We start from the raw sequence: 19,518 nt of genomic DNA, 5'->3' as shown, positions 1-19,518 counted from the left end.
GTAACACATCTTTTGTATAGCTCAGACTGGATTAGTGCAATTAATTCTTTACTGGCTTGCCTGAAAGGCAGGTCCAGCCTGCAGCTATTGCAGCATAAAGCAACAAGCTTATTAACAGAAAAGAGCAGATGGGATTTGTAGACTTCCTGCTTCTTTGTTCTCTGCATTGGGAGCCTATTAGTAACTATACTGATTCAGAAATTTCTGCTATAGGATACCACGTAAGTAGCATCCTATAGTAGATCTCTACTGATTTAGGGCATGTAATTTCTCAGGTCCAGGAATAACAGGTTTCATGGGCACGTTAGGATGTTCGGGGTTGGTGTTAAACACATTTTATCTATGTTGGTTTTGGCTGGGATAGAGCTAATTTTCTTCATGGTGGCTGGTACGGGGCTGTGTTTAGGATTTGTGCTGAGGACAGTGTTGATAATGCAGAGATGTTTTCATTACTGCTGAGCAGTGCTTACACAGTGTCAAGGCCTTTTCTGCTCCTCACACCACTCCACCAGCGAGTAGACTAGGGTTGCACAAGAAGTTGGGAGGGGACACAGCTGGGACAGCTGCCCCCAACTGACAAAAGGGATATCCCATACCATAGGATGTCATGCTCAGCATAGAAAGCTGGGGGAAGAGGAAGGAAAGGGGAAACATTCAGAGTGATGGCATTTGTCTTCCCAAGTAACCGTTACGCGTGACAGAGCCCTGCTTTCCTGGAGATGGCTGAACACCTGCCTGCCCATGGGAAGCAGTGAATGAATTCCTTGTTTTGCTTTGCTTGCATACACAGCTTTTGCTTTACCTATTGAACTGTCTTTATCTCAACCCACGAGTTTTCTCACTTTTACTCTTCTGATTCTCTCCCCCATCCCACTGGATGAGCGAGTGGCTGTGTGGTGCTTAGCTGCCAGCTGGGGTCAAACCACAACATGCCTTAAAAAAAGGTATGGAACCATCAAGTCTTCATAGTGGTTTATAAAGAGCTCATAAATTTCTGGGTTGAGCAAACTTATCAGCTAGTGTTGAGATACTGAATGGAGCGCATTCATTAACAATTTATTAGCAATGTCAATATTGGGAGGAGAATAATTTGTGTTTAAAAAAACAAACAATTAGGTCAAATATTTTAATGACTAAGATGTTCAAACCATCTTTGCAGAAGACTAGAAGGCCAGCATGAAGACCATGAGACAGTGTGTTCACGAACATACATTTTATCTGCCAGCACCTCTACGTGAAGCTACGTTGTTAGTGAAATTACATGTTAGTGAAATTACACACACATTTAAAATAGAGCAACAAATGCAACACAGCAAAATGCATTTTTACCCTTTACCAAATCCACCTGTCCAGGAAATGCCTGGAAAAAAGACAAGGTCTTTCACACTGACTGAGCATGGTAGTTGAAGCATGCACAAGTTTAAGCTGTTTTCTACCATACTGCTGGATGAAAATTAGGCTCAAAGCAGTCCTACTCAAGGAAAAGCCAATCTTCTGGACCATTTTTTGGGGGGCATGAGATGCAATGAGCCTGATCCTGCCTATGACCAATTGATCTGAACTGCCTGGAAAAGCTTTTGTACCCATACCAAGGCACTATGCTTTGTCCTCAGGAACTCAGCCCAAGCAAGTGTCTGCATGCAACATTTGCGTAGGCAGCACAAACAGTAGAAAGCAGTTGAAATTTTGCAACTACTTTTACTCATAACTGAGGACAAGCATTTCCATGGTGACTCTTAAGATCCTGTGCCGTGATGCTACATGCTGTAGTGTGTCTCCAAATGTGTCTCCTGATATATCTCCAAACAGGTGTCTGCATTAGATTTTTTTATGGATGAAACATCCTGACCATGCTGTCATGTTTCTGTTCTGGCAATTGAAAAAATCAGATACCTCTTTCCTGTATTTTTGTTGGTCCAGTAAATAACTTTGCTTGCCTGGTTCGAAGAGAAGTAACTCCTCCATTTTGAATCTCTTTCAAGTATTTCCTCTGCCTTGTTGCATCATCCAGCACTGACATTATTATAGACTTCTTGACTTTTTTTCATTCTATATTACTGATGTCTAATAAACTCTATATTACTTATGCTGCTAATCATCTTTTTTATCACTTTACAATCTTACTGGATTAGCATACGCATTTCTAAGAATTAAGGCTAGTACCATTATTAGTGATAACAACCTGAGATACACGCCTTTTGCCTGGGGCTAAACATGTAGAAACTCAATTCTTCTTTTACTTATGGGAATAAAGATTACAGCTACCTGTAGCAGTGAAAACTGGATTATGTTACTCACTCTGACGACGCATGGCAGAATTGGGGCCAGACAGTTTTTACACACTCAACATTTTTCCACTTCTTTCTTCCAAAGAGACAGAGGAGACCAAACGAAGTTCTGGATTAATCGCTATCTGGTTGCAATTTAGTACACTGGGGGCTACATTTATTCTCTTCAGCGATAAAAGTTAACGTTATCTAGAAATCAGCGCTTTGTGCCCAGCTCTATCTTCCTTCCCAGCCGCTCTTGTAGTGCCAGTTGTTATTATTTGTGCTGTATGAGCGCTTAAAAGACTGACAAACAACAGTGCCATTGTCCTATGCATGTGCAGAAGAAAGTTTCCAGATTATAAACAAAATAAACTGTGACAAGCTGGATGATTTCAAAGTTGACTTATGCCCTAAGTAGAGAATTAGTGTCTGTGCCTCGTCGCGTAAGAGACCTGAGACAGTGACGAAGCACCGTGAAGGCTGTTACTGCTACTACTCTGCCTAAAGCTGATGCTCAGGAATTGGGTAGCAACCGACTGATAGCTATTATTAGTGGCTGGCCGAGCAGCTTACACGCTTCCTGGAGATTTGTTCCCTATTTCACACCAGAGTTTTAGGAGACTTCAGGATGGTAACATAGGAGGTTGTCCCCTGCAACTGTAGTTAAGGGAAATGAATCCAAGGAGGACTGTGTGATGGCAGAGCTGCCTTGGGCAACACTGAATCTCTGCTCACCTGCTAGGTGGGGAGGAAGGGATGCAAGCAATGGTTTCCTTCAATACTGGGCAATGAAGGACAATATAAAACCACTACCATTAGTGAACATTATTCATCCCTCTCTCAAGCAAAGACTCGAATGTTACAAACCCATCTAAGTATCTGGACTGTGTTAAAGGAAATAATTTCAGTACAAGGGCATCTTTCATCTCAGGGGTTCTCCTATACATAAACAATTATGTAGTTACGTGATTTTCTACTACGCTTGGTTCAGTCTCCTTGCGTCACCAGCAACGCACCTTCAAAAAGACGTTGCCTTCCTCGCTATGAATCAAAACTCCTAGAGTCAGCGCGTTTCAAACCCCCAAACGCCTGCTTTTGGCTGAATTCGTTCCGTTCGAGCCCAACAAAGCCTCTATTCGTGATTCCCATTCCGATCACACTTTCAATCTGCATAATTATAACCCTGACACCACCAGGCTCTAATTACACGGCTCACGAGAGGAGCGGCGTCCTGGGCCGCGTCCAACCCGCGGCTGGGCGGGGTGGGAGGGAAGGCACCTTTGTTTAAACACCCGCGCTGAGGGGGCCCTACCACCCCCGGGGCTACCCACGGGGGTCCCCGCCGCCCTTCCCCGGGGCGGATGGCGGGGGAGCCGGGCGGCTCTTTGTTCCCGCCGTCTGCGTGTGCGCGGCGCTCCGGCTGCCGGAGTGGGAGGGGATCCCACCCGCCGCCTCGTCGCCGCTGACGGGAGGCGCAAGAGGTGCTGCGGAGCGCGGGCGGGCAGCGCAGGGCTGGGCCCCCAGCGCGGCGAGCGGCGCTCCCCGGCGCTCCCGCCTCCCCGCCGCCCGCGGGGGCCGGGCGCTGCCCTCCGGCGGCGCGGCGGAGCAGGTGCCGGCGGCGGCGGGCCGACAGACAGGATGGAGGCTGCTTTGCTGAAGCCGGCGATGATGGCGGAGGTGAAAGGGAGCGGCGCCGGCGCCGCCGTCAGCGCCGAGCTGGAGGTGAAGAAGCTGCAGGAGCTGGTGCGGAAGCTGGAGAAGCAAAACGAGCAGCTCCGGAGCCGCGCCGCCGCCGCGGTGGCCGCCGGCCCGCCCAGCCCGCACCTGCTGCTGGCTCCGCCGCCGGCCCCCGGCGGGCTGCGCCCCGCCAGCCCCCCCTCCGCGGCGGGCGGTGGGGTCGCGCCGTGCATGCCCAGCCTGGTGCCCACCCTGCTGTGCGCCGCCGCGCTGGGCCCGCCGGAGCCCCTCGCCTATTTCAAGCCCTCGCCCGGCCTGCCGGCGGCCGGCGGCGGGGGGCAGGAAGCCGGTGGAGGCGGTCCGGGGACGGCAGCGGCGGCCACGGTGCTGGACGAGGTGTCGGTGCTGGAGCTGGAGGACGGCTGCTGCGGACACGACGAGGATACATGGTACATGCGGCTCGGCCCTGCCCCGCCCCGGCTGTGCCCCCCGGAGCCGGGGGTCCGTCGCCCCCCGCTCCCCGGCCGGGCTGGCGGCGCCCGCCGCCTCCCGCAGCGCTCGCCCCGCCGGTGCTCTTCGGGCTCTGATTAGCATTGGCACCCAAATCCACTTGATCTCGCCTGCTTCAATTTAAATCTGCCTTTTTTTTTGTTTTTCCGCTAAAACATGTGATCAGTGCGGTAAACCCTGCGGACGGAGGGGGCCCGTGCCAGGGATGGGGTTCAGGTGGGGGCTGTACCCCCCCCCCATCTCGCCCAGGAGATCGCGCCCTCGGCGGGGGATTTGTGCTCCTTTTGCCCTTAGAGGAAGATCATCTCTCTTTAATTGCAGGTCTCAGGCTAGTTTCAGCCTCCTGTTTACATAAGGAATTAAAAATAGCGGAATTGTTCCGGGGAAAGCCTTCATCTGAGCTGCGCTGCCTCCCCATCGTAAAATCTCTGCCCAATTGTCTCCCATCTTCAGGGATTTGGGAGGGCTTTTGTCTTTTAGACATTGATCTAAATGGCTGGTTGTGTATCTTAAGCGCCCATGTAGCTCCAAAAGGCACGGCTGGGTGCTAGTAAATTGAATAAAGCAGAAAATGAGATCGACCTAGAGGAATGATTACGCTCGCTTGAAAACAGAAGGAGAAATCGTTGACTAAAGATATAAATAAATAAGTGAGCCTGGTGCCTCCAAACTTGTCTCGGCAACGTGGACGAACATCGTAGGGATTATTCAAACACTGCTGGAATAGTGTGTAAATCATTGGCTGCATAACCGTGTTAAACGTAATTGATGCTCAATTGTTTTAAAGTGCCAGTAATAAAATATATACTATCTATGTTTAAATAACCTATTTAAGTATCTGTCAAAGCTTCGATGTAGTTTTTTTATGTGGTTAGTTTTTAAATCGAGCTGAAGTTTACGTCAGCTGAGAATAAAATATAGTATAATGCAGCTGAGGTGCATTTTAACATCCTTATTTTTGGTAGCAGAGAAAGGATTTAAAAATTAATCTAAACATCATAAATACTTCTTGAATGCTGGTTGTGTGTACTTCATGGTACAAATAATACCATGCTGCAGTTTTGGAAGATTGCTTTTGAGAATCATCAACAAATTGTATGGAAATTTTTGTCAGTGTTGTTTCATTGTGGGTACCCTTAGTCTGCGCAGGGCTGTTCTGGGGTTGTCGATCCGGACTTGAATTGGATTTTACATTGGTCTTAACCCCCCTGACTTTCCTTCACATTAAGGAATATCGAATTTGTTTGATCCCGTCCTGTTAAACAAAATGTTTTCCCTGTTTACATTTCAGAGTGGTAGGAAGTCATGGTTATTTTACGTGCCTTAGTAAAATTTCCGATTTGATTTATCCCCTGGAAGCAATCCTAAATGCTTTTTTTCCGGGACGAAGCTTACCTTGATGTCACACACGTATGTGTCCACAGGAAGAATTTGGTAACAGGCATTTGTTAACTAATGTATTCCACTGAAGAGTGAGTTGTTTTAGGTGTTGAATGTTCAAGGCTAAATCTCCCTCCTTGTTTGTGAAAGGTCAGCTGTGTGATGCCAGCTGCTTAGGGTAATGTCAGTCTTTAAAGCAAACTGCTATTTGGAAGGCAAAGGCCAATGCATATTGTAGTTGTTGATTAGTAATTTTAGGCCTTAAATACCTTTCTTTCCTTTTTTTTTTCTTAACTGTGGTTACAAAAAAACAGTAGAATTAACATCCTTGCAGACAAGTCAAACCTCTTCTTTGCTGTTCAGGTTTTTGCCTGATCACTGAGAATACATCAGTTTAGCTTTTGAAGCACTTCTGCAGATTAACAGGAATGCTGAAAGCTTTTTTTTTTTCTTTTTGTTTTTCTGAGGATCATTTCTTAAATGTGTGGTGAGGCACTGCAGGAAGTCAGGGGAAATGAGTCCTCTCCTCAGAGAAATTCAGTAGTTGATTTCTGCTGGGATTGCCAAGAGAGCAATCGCAGCAAGGTTGTCTAGTCCTTGTGAGCTGGGTAGAGTGCTGATTGACTTCACAGGGAAAAAAAAAAAACATTGAGCAGGCATTGGGGAACAGTTGCTCTTGGGGGACTTGGGTAGCTGTTAGTGGTCCCCTGAGGACCAAAATTCTTTTTTTTTTTTTTCTTTTTTTTGGCTTGCCTTTTGCACCCCCTGTGTGCACTCCAGGTTCCTTTGCAGCCTGTGGAGTGTTTTGGTGGTGCCTGAGAATCTGCCTCTGACTGCAGCCCCGTGGATCAGAAGTGGTCAGTCCAGGGAGCTGTGAGCCACCTCCGGCGGCCAAGAATAGTTCCCTTCCCAGGAGATCTGGGCTCTCCCAGGCGGACCGGCATCTGCTTATGTCCGCTAATCTGCCAGAGTGACAGCAGCAACGCAGATCCTGGCTTCAAGAATTTCCCCATGAAATCTGCTTTGATACCTGGCTTCTTAATGTGCTTGACCATCTCGTTTGTTGCCTACTCTTGCCTGAGTATCCAACTTCGATACTCAATTCCAGCAGAAAAAAAAAATATGCAGGGAAAGCTAGTGTGTATGTGAAACTGGATTTTCATTGTTTCTCAGCACATGTTTTCTAATCTTTAAAAATCTAACTTGTACAACATTTGGTTCATCTGGGAGAAGATACTGTGTGTGAAAATTAATTGTAATCAGCATTCTGACAAGTTGTTTAAATTATTATAGGTAAAAGAGTGAAATAGGTAACAGTGAAATTGTGATTGAAATGTAAAATCAAATACTGAAATTATTTAATCTCCAGTAAAGATAAATACAAAAGGGAAAACTGATAGCACCTTTGGCGTGTGTAGGGCACCTAATGTGGTTGAACTTTGGGCAGTGCTGAAATTCAGACAGTGGTGATGATGATAAGATGGAAGATTTTTAAACTTGGTTTTGACATGCCAGACCTGTAGAGTTCATATTTTGCCACCTACTTTTCTGAGGAGGGAAGAAGAAAACTAATGTAAGCTCTTCTACTTCGGAATATCTTTTGTTATTAGATATCATATTGCAGGGCTTTGCACTGTTATAAATTATTAGTGGGGAGGAAAGTGAGAATACAAAAGTAAACTTTTAACTATTGCATATCTTGCTGATATTTATGTGTGTTTTGGTTAAGGTTGTACGTCTTGCCTACCAAGACTCGCGCTCCTCAAGAGAAATCACTGAGTCCTCTGCAGTGGTGCCGGCGTGTTCTGGATCATCCAAGTCCTGAGATAGAGGCTGCAAAACGTTCTCTATGCTTTAGATTGGAACAAGGTAATCTTATTCTTTAAATTTCTTTACTAGCAAGTTGGCATTTTTGGTCTGGCATTTCACTCGTGCTTGGTGCTTTTCACGATTTAGCAAGCTTTACAAATGGCAGTTTTTTCCTGTTGTACGTGTCTTCCTCCACTACATAAATGCTAGCAATTGTTTGAATTTTTTTCTGATAATGCATTTTTTTAAAGTGTTCTCCTCCTTTGTTATCCTTTTCTTCCCCTGCATAACTCGTGCCTTTTAAACTTGGCAGTTTTCATCCATTGCTTAAAATAGTGGACCTGTTGGCAAGAAGCTTTGGTGCTAACTTTGCTGTTGCTATCTCTATTGAGATTTGAAAAACAGTGCTTTTGGTTTTTTGTAAAGTCAAAATTATCATTGTGCTATAAATTTTTAAAGGCATACTTGTGCACATATAATGTAGTAACAGGACTTTGCTAAGAATAAGACAGCCCAAGAAAAGCTGTAACTTGACTGCTAGCAATGCTTTTTTGAGCTCTCGGTAGTCTCAAGTACTGGGATCGACCTGATGGCTGCTCAGTGCCAGTGAACTTCTAGAGTTATATGCTGAATTTTGTTATAAATAAATATCAGCCAGCATTGTTTTTACTACTTTACCATCTAGGGTCCCATTAAGATTGTAGTAAGTGTTGTTGAAGCAAGTGATTAAGGTAGGATATTATCTTAAGGTTTATAACTCACTGGGAAAGTAAGATGACAGGAGAAGGAAATAAAGCTAATGACAATATGAGCATATGGTTGTATAAACTAGCTACAGCTGTCATTAAGAGAGATTGAGCATGTTCCTGTATGCTTTGGAGGATATGGGTAGCTGTGGATTAGTCTTATCCAAAATCAGGCATTTAACTGAATCAGTCTCTGAAGGCATCTGTCCATTTGCATTGACTATAAAAGATGCTATAATGATTATTGTCCTAGCAGTATTTAGTAGAGCTCATTTGCCTAAAGTTAAGTGGGCCAAACTGTGGTTCCTATGTCGGTAATCATCCCACCTAGCTTCAGGGTAGAATTTGGCTTGTGATTTGGACACCTGAGTTTAGGAATCTGTAGTGTGAGCTGGGTGTCCATGCTTTGCAGTCAATGGGAGTTTTGTCTGTAGAGTCAGAGGAATCGGGAAGGCTGCTCAGGTGATGAGGTGTAGGTGTTGGTCTTAGAATGAAGTCAGTAGCTCTCAATTCCACTGACAGTAATGGGTGCTTGGCACTCAGCTGCCATCTGGTCACCTGAAGGTACGTCTGTGTAGTGCAGGGCATCCCAGTCTGGAGCTGAATCTAGTGTAGAAGCTCCATTTAGATTGCCCCACATAGGCATCTAGTGCCATTTGAGATGGCCTCAGTTACCCTGGTTTCCAGACAGGACAGATGGAGACCTAAGGTCCTGTGCCTTATCTGCCATTCCTTTGATGATATCTTGGCCTCCCAAGGGCCTCTCAGATGGGCAAGTGCATCTAGGTATGGGCAACTGAATCAAGCCCATAATGTGAATGTAGAAACAAGCCAGAGGAGTGTGTGAGTTATTTTTCCTTTACAAGGTATTATTTAAATTTAATAGACAATAAAGGTAAATTTATTGTTTCAAATTTAAATCACTCTGTGGTTATCAGTTCAATCACTCTGTGCAGAAGTCACAGCGAGTGACATATGTCACGGAGTTATGTTGACAATGAGTTGTTTTGATACATATGTTGTGCTCGTGGTGATCGATTCATGAATTTCCTGCGCTCTCTTTCTTGTTTCTGGGAAATTATATGTCATGTATAAAACTCATTATGTGAGCAGTATGTTCAAGAAGGGAGTGGACTTGTGTTTCTACTGTAGCAATTCTATGCTAACATTGTTTTAATTAATAATTCAGACTTAACTCTTGTATTTCTAAAGATTTTCTTTTTATCACCTACACCTTTACAAGTAATGCATAGTAAGCAAATGTCATATTTCTTACCCTAACTTTGTAGAAGTTGGTTTCACAATATTTAATTCTTCCTCAGTTTTGAAACCAAATGTGAGGTTTTTTTAAGAATCTAATAATTCTGTTTTAAAGGCACAACAAACTTTCTGTAATCTGACTTCCCTGGGTTTTGTTTTGTAGTGCACTCTATCAGTAAGTATATGTGTATAAATATGTGCACATACTTTGATCCTGATTTTAAAAGTGACTCAGTAAGAAGGGCATTCTTCTTCTCTGGTACTAAAGTTTCAAACTTTGTACTTTTAAGTTGAACAGTGTTTTCCCCTTTTAGCTATATGCCTTGCAAGGGCATGTTAGAGGGATTTTGGAGTCTAGTTGTGCCTCCTCTGTTTGGCACTGAGTTAATAGTAACACTGAAGTACTTGAGAATTATTACATGTACAGTCAGAAAACATTTATAAAGTACCGATGTGTGATTTCTGAAATCGCTTATAGGGAGAATTCACTTAGTAATTTTGTCCATGTTGTATTAGCCAAAAATTAATCCAGTTTAGATTGTCATAGCTTTTTAGGCACTATATTGCACATAGAAGTAAAAAGCAGTAAAAATTGATTTTTATTTGCAAAGTCAGCGTATCTGAGTAAGTGCACACAGAGAGAAGAAATAAAATTTTGCCAGGCTATTTTTCTGAGTTTTAACTAATTCCCATTCTCTCCTTAAGGTTTTTAAATCTGTGCTCACTTATTCCTGCTCATGTGAGTTTTCCATATTACATTATATCCCGATTTTCATAAAAGTATTCATTTGTTGTCTGAAATATCCCAGCATTAGGATAGCTCATAATAAGGCTAAAAGGCTTGTGAGAGACTTCTGCCAAAGCAGTCCTAGGTGATGAAATAATACAATGACTACTTGGTCTTTCAGGCTGGAGAATCACTTGAATGATGCTATTTTGCTTTTCCCCTTCTTGTGCTCACCAGCCTGTTTCTTTTCTAGTGAAAATAACTGTTTTAAGTATTTCCTGGTGGAAGTAAGGTTTCATCTTGGCATAAATCTTTGAGGGTGTAAGCACAGTGGTGGTCTCCAGAAGGTGGTTCTTCTGTGAACCACTGTGAGAACTTGGACAAGCTTCTCAACGTTCCTCTGGTCTACCACTAAGTAGGTAAAGCTTTTATCGTGTTTATAATGAACTAGGCTTATTACAAGCCCTGTTTCTGTGGATTAAGCATGCTAGCTTTAAGGAGGATGAAAGTTAAATGTAACCTCCTATGATAAGATCTTTGCTTGGAATTGTTCCTGTTTTCCATGAGCAATTATAGTGTTGAGGTAGTATTTGTTTGTGGCCTGACCTGGATCACTTCTTCCTTTTTGTTCTTCTTCAGTCATCTTTTGTTTGAAACCTTTTTGGTTTGTTCTGTTTACAGCAGTTCTCTATCTATTGTAGGGCCAGTTCCCTCTCCCTTTGATTTTTAATCTTGCTGTCTATTTTATTTCTTTAGCTTCATTCAAATCAACAGGGCCACATAACAGTCTTAATGGTGTGGTGGAGCTTCTGTATTTTCTTGGTAGTACTTGGAGATGTTGGGATATATCAGTATTAAGCCCAGTGACCAGAGAGATGCAATATGTAAACTTCCTAGCTGGTGCAGATGGGTATAACTCCTCTGAAATTGATTAAGTGGTGTTGACTGACACCCTGCCTGAAGATATCCTGTATGGCTTCACTGCTGTAAAATGCTCTGAAGCAGGCAGGTGGATAAACTGAGGAGTTAAGAGGCTTAGCAAGGAGTCAGTCTGTAGGAGCTCAGCTTTTATGCAGGGCTTCAAAGCATATGTCATTCGATTCAGCCTTCCAGACAGAAAACTCCTCTTTCTTGCAGAATATGAAATATTGACTAGATTCAGAGTTTGGCTTAGATGAGTTCTTATTCAGAAATGCTGCTTCAGATGTTTAAACAAGTCTGTGGGGTTTGCAGTTGGCTGCAGTAATTTATAGTTTCAAGGTTAAACTCTGATTTGTTTCTTAAAATGAATAATGTACTTCAGGCTGAATGCTGTTATGTCATCTAGGGATGGTAAAGTATGTTGTAAAACAGATCCATTGTAGTTCCTCTCCAATTGCTTATGATTTCACAAAACCCGAGAACCTCATCAGTGAAATTTTAGCCTTTATTGTGCTGGATCCCAGTCAGTTAAGTTTCATGTCCAGACATACCCAGAAGAAAAACTAGGAAGGGGAGGAAAAAAGATGCAATTCGATAGTACTGTATTCTCTTTACCTGTAAAAAAAAAAATAAATCTCACAGGTGGTAGGGCCCCAGGCAGAAGGTTTTACCTGTATATGAAACTTGCTGCTTACGCAAAGAGGCCAGGTTCTGTCCCATTCTCCTAATCTCTTCCCCATCCCAAGGGTTCATAATGAAGTAATTTAATTTGAAGTCTTTAAGATATAAAGTACACTTCGTCAACTGTTAAGAACTGATGTCACAGGGAACTTTTACACTATAGTCTGTTAACAGCAGAAACAAACAGAAAATCCTGTAAATGGATGAAAGCTTTTATTTTGTATGCTTGGGCTGGATCCAGGTCTGCACCCAGTGTAGGGTGGGATTTTTTTTTTTATGATTCTAAAATAGGTTTAAGTTTATTTGCTGTCCATTGATGCACTAGAGATGTATGTTATAGCACTGAGGACTAGATTAATAAGATTTAATACATCTTTCTCATCCTTATTTTTTGTATGTAATGGAGGTTAAAGTTTTATGTAAAATGCTTTTGGGGTAGCAAATGATAACATGCTGAAGCATGCAGATGATTGGATTGTTGTTGCCATCATAAGTAATAAAATCTCTAAAGCTCTAGAAGGAATGAAAGAAGTGGCACGAATTATGTGGTTCTTTTCTGTATATGCTTCTGATAATAAAAGGTGATGAGCAACTGTAACTGCTGTCAGCATCTGAGCACCTTTCAGGGAATGTGACATCTCAGAGGCCAGGATGCATTGCAGTCTTCTGCTGCAGTACAAGCTTAGTGTTTGGAGCGCACATATACACGCACAGGAGTTATTTCCTGTTAGATTTCTTTTTTTTGAAGTAACCTGTTGTAAGAGCTGTATAATTCCAAGCAGTTATTAGAAAATCCAGTGATATCAGCATTTGCAAAGCCTCTAACACAGCTGCTGAGGACGATTTGTGTATTTCAGTTGGGAAAAACTTGGGTTTGATATTCTACTTAGAAGCGTGTGCTTGCATTTCAAGCAGAATATTTCTCTCTAGCACTGGAACATTAATGCTCCGCAAGTATGCTTCAAGGTGGAAGTGTTTGGTTGAAAACCCTTATGGCAACAAATGCACAGAAGATCAGATGCTTCACTTTTTATTCATTTCACAGATATCTCGTGTCTTTTTAATATAGCTCTTAGGTATGACTTTTACTTTTTATTAAATTATAATATGCAAACTGTTAAAGAATTTAATTTCGTATTTGGGGATTGATTGTTGTACAGCTCATAATTAAATATTTTCTTAGAATTGATTTCTGGTTGTCATGATACTTACAAGAAGATGCTGAATTCTGAAGTCTATGTAAAGGTTGGCAGAGAGATGGTGTTGGATCTTACCTCACTTGAGAAGATACCCATCCTGTTTTAGAAATAAGTGTTCTATTAGTCCATGATAGCTACTGAGCTGAGATTATCAACTCATCGTGACTGGTTAAACAGCTAGAAACACTGTCAAATTTTACGTGAGGTTTTCAGTAGGCTTATTTAAAATAAGAATAATTTATGCGTGCAATATAGGCTCAAAGTCTGTAAGGCAGCATACGTCTAAAGGCAAAAGTAGTAGCATAGACCCTGACAGTTACACTAAAAATCCAGGTGCAATTAGTGTTACCCAGCAGAGTACTAATCACTGGTTTTGTTTGCAAAGTATGCAACCACTTTCCTGGATAGAAATTAAAAAGAAACCTAGGTTTTATTAATGGCCCTGGGGGCACTTGATAGCTCGTCCTGTGAAGATAATTTCTCTATGGAAAAGAGGATCTTCTCAAAGCTGGGCTGTTCTGGAAGCTCTTGTTTCGGTTTGCTCTTGATAGTCTCTGTGTCTTGCTCATTGTTTGCTAGTCCACAAATTATTGTTATAGCTTTTGTCTTTACATTCTGACTTTCTTTCACTGCCTATATTTGATGTCTGCAGAAGAGAACTGGGAATAACATTTCAGAATGTAGACGAGCCTCCTCCATGTGGTATATAGAGGTAGCACACTGCTTCTTTACTAAAATGTTGTTTAATTCTGTATTTTCACTTTGAGGGAGCACTTTGGTTCTTGTCTTCATAGCGTTTCATCTTTTGGGAAGCTTTTGTTCAGACTGTTTTATGCCATGACCCCTAAGTATCTTGTTGTTGGTTACTTCTGGGATATAGTCCACAGTCCTGTAAATATGCCATACAATCTTTCTCCTTGGCAGCTGACCTCGCAGTTTAATGTATTAGAAGCAGGTCGATTATCTGCACTTGCTTTACCAAGTGTTCCACATCCAGCATCTCTCTGTTCATATTTCCTGGAAATACAACATTTACACCAGCAATTTGCTTTTACCTAGGGTTCATGCAAAAGTGCTTGTAAGAAAGTAAAACTTTTTTGACTCGTAACTGATAATGAAATGTAGTCAGTAAGCTGAAATCTGAACACTTGTGAGGCACGGACATGCATAGATTTGCTTGATCTTTTTTTTCTGTTGCAAGACAGAGGATAATTTAGTACAAATGATAAGAGACATAGGAGTTTACAAAAATCAAATTCCCAAGTCTTTTATATAATCTTCTTTCATTAGCCTCCCCTAAAATATTATTTTCTTAATTTTACTTATAGAACGGGATATATTTGTAAAATTTATAATTACAGAAAATGTTTTATTGTGGTATATTAGCTTTTGGGGAGGTCACTAAGCTATTCTTAAAGTCTTTGAATGTGGCTTGATCAAACACTGTAACGGAATACTTCATTTAAAGTTTCACACTTCTGAGAAGACTGAGGGAGAAGAGTAGTATAAATCTGCCTACGGGACAAAAAATTGCTTTTGTCAGAAAAAAATCCCCTGAAACCTAGGTAATTCTTGTTTTGAAAACCATTTGCAGCAATTTAAAGATTACATTTTTACTAATTTTAGAGATTCATAAGAAAATAGGCCACAAAATATACTTCAACATGTTTTTGAATATTTTACTTTATGATTGAAGTATTTGGCTATGAGATGTTACAGAAAACTAACACAGGGTAATGATTGATTTTGAAGTGACATTGACTTGATAGCATAGACATTATTTATTTATTTTGTTGTTTTATTTATTTTATTATGTTACCACAATAAAAAAGTCACGTAAACTAAGGCACAAGAGATACTGGATCGCATTCACTGGTGAATTTGGACCACCATTACCACTTCTACAATGTAACGTACTTGAAAACTGATTCTGCCCATCTAGCTGAGTTGAGATTGTACCCACCTTGTAAAACCAGAGAAATCTGTAAGGTAATGCCGTTTTGGGATAGCTTTTTCTCAGAAGCAGAAGCTTGGAAATACACCTGTTGGCTGAATATACTCCACCCTGTGTGCCCCCCTGCTGCATAGGGGCCTTGCATTCTGATTCAGAACAAATATGTTTTCCCACCTTTGGAAAGAAAGCCGGCTTCTCTTGTATTCACTTGTTTTCATTATGTAGTACCAGTGTTGATCTTGCTACCTGTGCTACGTTAATTCAGGGTGAGACAACTTGTACCTTGAAGTGCGCATTTCTAAAATGGTTACAAAGGTGGCAGACTTTGGTGAAGATGTCCTTGTGTAGTCAGATAAATTCTCATGTAAGAGTTGATGAGTTGTATACTCTGCTGCACAGGAGAGAAGATCAGTTAGTTTCTCTTCTCAGTTTTATCTACAGCTGCTGGAGGACAGATTGTTCCTGACTAAGTATCGTAAGCATTAGTAACTAGACAGCTCTTGTTTGTACTAAAAATTATGATTAACTTAATCTAACATTAGTAATTAAAGTTCGATACCTAGAAGAAACCTAGTTGTCTATTCACTGTGAAGAATCCAAAGGGCAATTCATCCAGCCTGTCTTACTCTATTCTTAAGCAGTTGTCTGAACTGAGTCTGGAGATATTTTCTTTCCACTAATTAGAAAGAAACTTAGGTAGTACCTCACATTGGAAGGATTAGATGGTAATATTCCATTATACTTTTAACAAGCCTTGAATACCCTCTGCATTTTGCAAGAATAGCTCTGATGCTTCTGTTTTTTCTTTATTCAGGGATGGTTTCTCATTGTCTCCTATTTCTTCAGTCATGGCACTTCAGACCGATCTTCCTTATAAGCATTTACTTAAATGCTTAAATTCATTCTCCAGAATGGGGACATACAAGACACTTGGGTGGGGTTTTTTTGGTGTTTTCACATACTAGTAGCTGTTCTGAATCTTTCTGTGGTAGCTACGCACAACAATTTTGTGCCAGAGTCCATACACTGGTGAAATAGTTGGTGTAAATACTGTAGTATGTGTCCACTAATCTTAAATGAGATACATGGGCTATTGCTTTGTGTTGCATCTTAATCACAGAGGAAAATCTGGATGATTGAATCTCCCCTGGAAAGATTTTTTTTTTTGTGTGTGTCAGTTACCAGAGCCAGATGTGGAGCTTTTTCCTGTTGTGCGTGGCTGTAAGTACCTTGTCATTGGGTCTCAGGCATTATTATTTGAATTCGTATGGCCCAGATTTATTGCACCTAATTTTGGGCATGTGTCTGGTATACCCAATTTAACAGTGCAATCACTTTGGCTGTGATTAATTTATCTTAACAAGGGTGCTAAGTGTAATTTGATATGCTCTTGGGTCCTTGTGATATTCAGATGCAGCAGATGGATATGATACAGGAGCTGCACAACAGCCTCACTCATCTGGAGCAGCTGGAGCACCTCAGATGTCATTACATTTTGTTTTTAGACAACTCATTCATGCCCCTGCTGTATTGAGCTGAAGGATGGGCTCTGCTCCAGACTGTAGGTATTTAAATGAAGTTGTCTGAACATACGGGGTAGGTTTAGGGTAGCCAAATCCAGTGGAGTTCAAGATGCAAGGGAGTGCACCAGTCTGTTTCTCCACAGCTGAAGTTGTTGGAGTCTCAGACCCAGGAGATTCCTCATCTCCGGTCCACTAGATGTGGGTCTGGTGAAGCTCCCTACTCCCAGGTCCAGCCAGTTATAAGGCTGAGCCTTGCTAGTAGATCTCACACCCACACTCGTACATGCACACTCCATGTAGATCTCTTTGGTACCTACCCAGGCCTACTGTCCCTCCAGTGTTGGGTCCCAGGCCCCCACTATCTGACAGCTGACTCCTCGATCCATTGTCCCTGTGATATCCAGCCCTCAAAGCTGGATATCAAAACAGTCCTATTCACTGACTAATCTGACTTGACGTTTGTTGGCATCTCTCACATGCATACTCATATGGACCTCTGTTAGCTGGCCTAGACCCAAAGTCCCTTCAGTGTCAAGCCTGTAGACCTGTAGTTGCTTGATAGTGGGTTCCCAGACCTCGTGTCCTGCTCACTGGCTGGTGTGGTTTGAAGTTTGCTAGAATTTCTCACACATGTGTGTGCATTTGCACACTCCCTGCGGCACAGAAAACTCCCTTTGTGCAGACAAACAGTTAGAAGAAGAGTTAAGTAAGAAGTAGAAAGAGACTGATCAGGTGCAGGGCTGGCTTACACCAGTGGCCTGACCAGTGTCGTGTTTGCACATGGCCAGCCTCTCTCATCCCCCTCTTCTCGTTTCCCATGCATGTTCGTTACCCATTCATTGTGATCCTTCACTTTCTTTGCCCTTGTCTCCTCCTGACTAAGCAACCTATCCCTAATTCCTTTTCCCCATTGGTCCCAGTTTTGCTACATCTGTACCCAGATTTGGTATTTCTGGTACCGTTACTTAGGTCAGCTTTACCTCACATGGCGTCACAGATGGGGTTACCAAAACACTGCTGAGCAGGTGCTGCTCCCCAAAAGGTCCCTGATGCCCCCCTTCAGCTGCCTGTGACATTCAGCTGTTTCTTATGTGACCCCCTGGGAGATCTGCCCGTCCTTCGCAGCACAGTTGGTCACTTTTGGCAGCTTCACAGCCTGTTCCTTGTTACGTTGAACAACGTCTTGTGGCTGGCCCTGTAATTCCTCATGTTGTGTACAGTTACCTTTACTTCTGGCCAAGGAGGACAAGCCATCTCCTGGCATATCTTCACACAAGCAGTATTTAAATTTCCATTGTAGCCAACAGAAAGACAGGGCTAGGTTTGGTTGTCCATGTACACAGCACTGATGATGCCTTTGAAATGTCCTGAGCAGAAGTCTAAATGGCACGAGATGCCTAAGCATTGGCAGCTGAACTGAGCTGTAGATCTCCATTGACTATAATCAGAGCTTAGGTGCAAAACTTGCTTGTGGACATCGTAGACACTCAGAGGAAAGTTCTGTGGTATAGTGATGAATGCCTGAAACAATCCTATGAGAAAAGGTTGATTCCTTTTTCTTATTAGGGATATATGTGTTCATGTCTTACATTTTTTAATAAACATTGTTCTTATTGGTAATGAAATTGCATTAATCTCTTCAGTGATGCAGGTATTATTAGGCAGATGACTTTAATATGTAACCTGTTAATTTAAAGGAATTATTTTGAGTTTGGGAAGGAAAATTTGTAATTCTTTTCTAATTAATTCTGGATGTAGCCTCAGGCTATAGCTTTTAAATTATTAGCATGTTGGCATATGGTTCTCGAGGTTTTTCATGTGTCATACAGCAGTATGTATTATTTTTTCTGTTTAGAATTGCTTTTTACATATGAAGAAATTCAGTGTGTGCTTTATATTGATGCTGTCATGGCATTGGAAAGTTATCAGCACACAAGAAAATTGAGTAGTGCAAGATAACTTGCACTTGCATATTTTTATCATGTGAAGCATTAACTGCTTGCCACTTCTTTTAAAGTCACTTGAAAGCCATGTAAAGACGTGTGTCAGAAATGAAAGTAAGCTGTTAGGGCTGGGGGCTGTCATTTGGTTTATCCTTCAGGAATGGCTCATATAATGTAATTCCAATTTCATTGGGCTCAAGGTACTACCACAGTATAGCCTTAGTAAAAGTGTAGGATTGAGTATTAAGTCTTTAGATTTTGTATCTTGACTGGCAGCATATCTTTTTTTTTTTTAACTTTAGAGTTATTTGGCACTTGTGATTTTTGGCTTCAGGCAATTTTTTTTCCAGAACTTGTCTTAAGTCTGTTATGGGTGCAGGGAAGGATTTTGTGGCCTCTAGTGTGTGGGTGATAGCAACTTAGTCATCCTTTGTGTTACTGCCTGCAAATATGGAGGACTGGGCTCAGCATTCTAACACCTTAAGGTCCATTCTTCCTAGAAGTCCACCATGTCCCTCAAGTAGCTCTGTGAAACACTAGCAAACCTTCTCAATGTTCTTTGTTCCTCCTTCCCAACCCATAGGAAAGGTGGGGGAGAGACCGATTTGTAGGCCAGCATGAAATAGGACAAGATGGAGTGATGGAGGGAATCATTGCTTCAGACTGTTCCTCTGTGATGTCACCAGTTTTCTTTTTTGTCATTTCTGCTTCATGTGTCGCAGTCATATAGCCAACATTAAGAGCACCTCGTAGTTATTTCTTAACGTCTTCTGAAGCACTGAGTGTGAAATACTTCACTGTAATCACAAATGGATCTTTATTTATAAATAACAAAATACATTTCAGTTTGTAACTAGGCACATATGTCCTTGTTGTGTTGAACTTAGTGCAAAAAAGGTTTTGTTATTTTTAGCCTCT

The 19,518-nt window shown here is 41.9% G+C and overlaps 1 protein-coding gene across 2 annotated transcripts in view; it reads left to right on the top strand.

The window, feature by feature from the left end:
- The first annotated feature begins 3,908 nt into the window (after window positions 1-3,908).
- The window catches only part of SLAIN1 (SLAIN motif family member 1), a 63,526-nt gene continuing 47,916 nt past the window's right edge, over window positions 3,909-19,518 (top strand). For both annotated transcript variants that reach the window (XM_068395159.1, XM_068395158.1), the window contains exons 1-2: window positions 3,909-4,396; window positions 7,567-7,706. In XM_068395159.1, the coding sequence (XP_068251260.1) occupies window positions 3,909-4,396; window positions 7,567-7,706 (628 nt within the window). The remainder of the gene's footprint in view (window positions 4,397-7,566; window positions 7,707-19,518) is intronic.

This window comes from Nyctibius grandis, chromosome 2, assembly GCF_013368605.1.
Source record: "Nyctibius grandis isolate bNycGra1 chromosome 2, bNycGra1.pri, whole genome shotgun sequence".
NCBI lineage: Eukaryota > Metazoa > Chordata > Aves > Nyctibiiformes > Nyctibiidae > Nyctibius > Nyctibius grandis.
The sequence above is the reverse complement of the archived record's forward strand: the minus strand, read 5'-3'. Positions and strand labels throughout refer to the sequence as shown.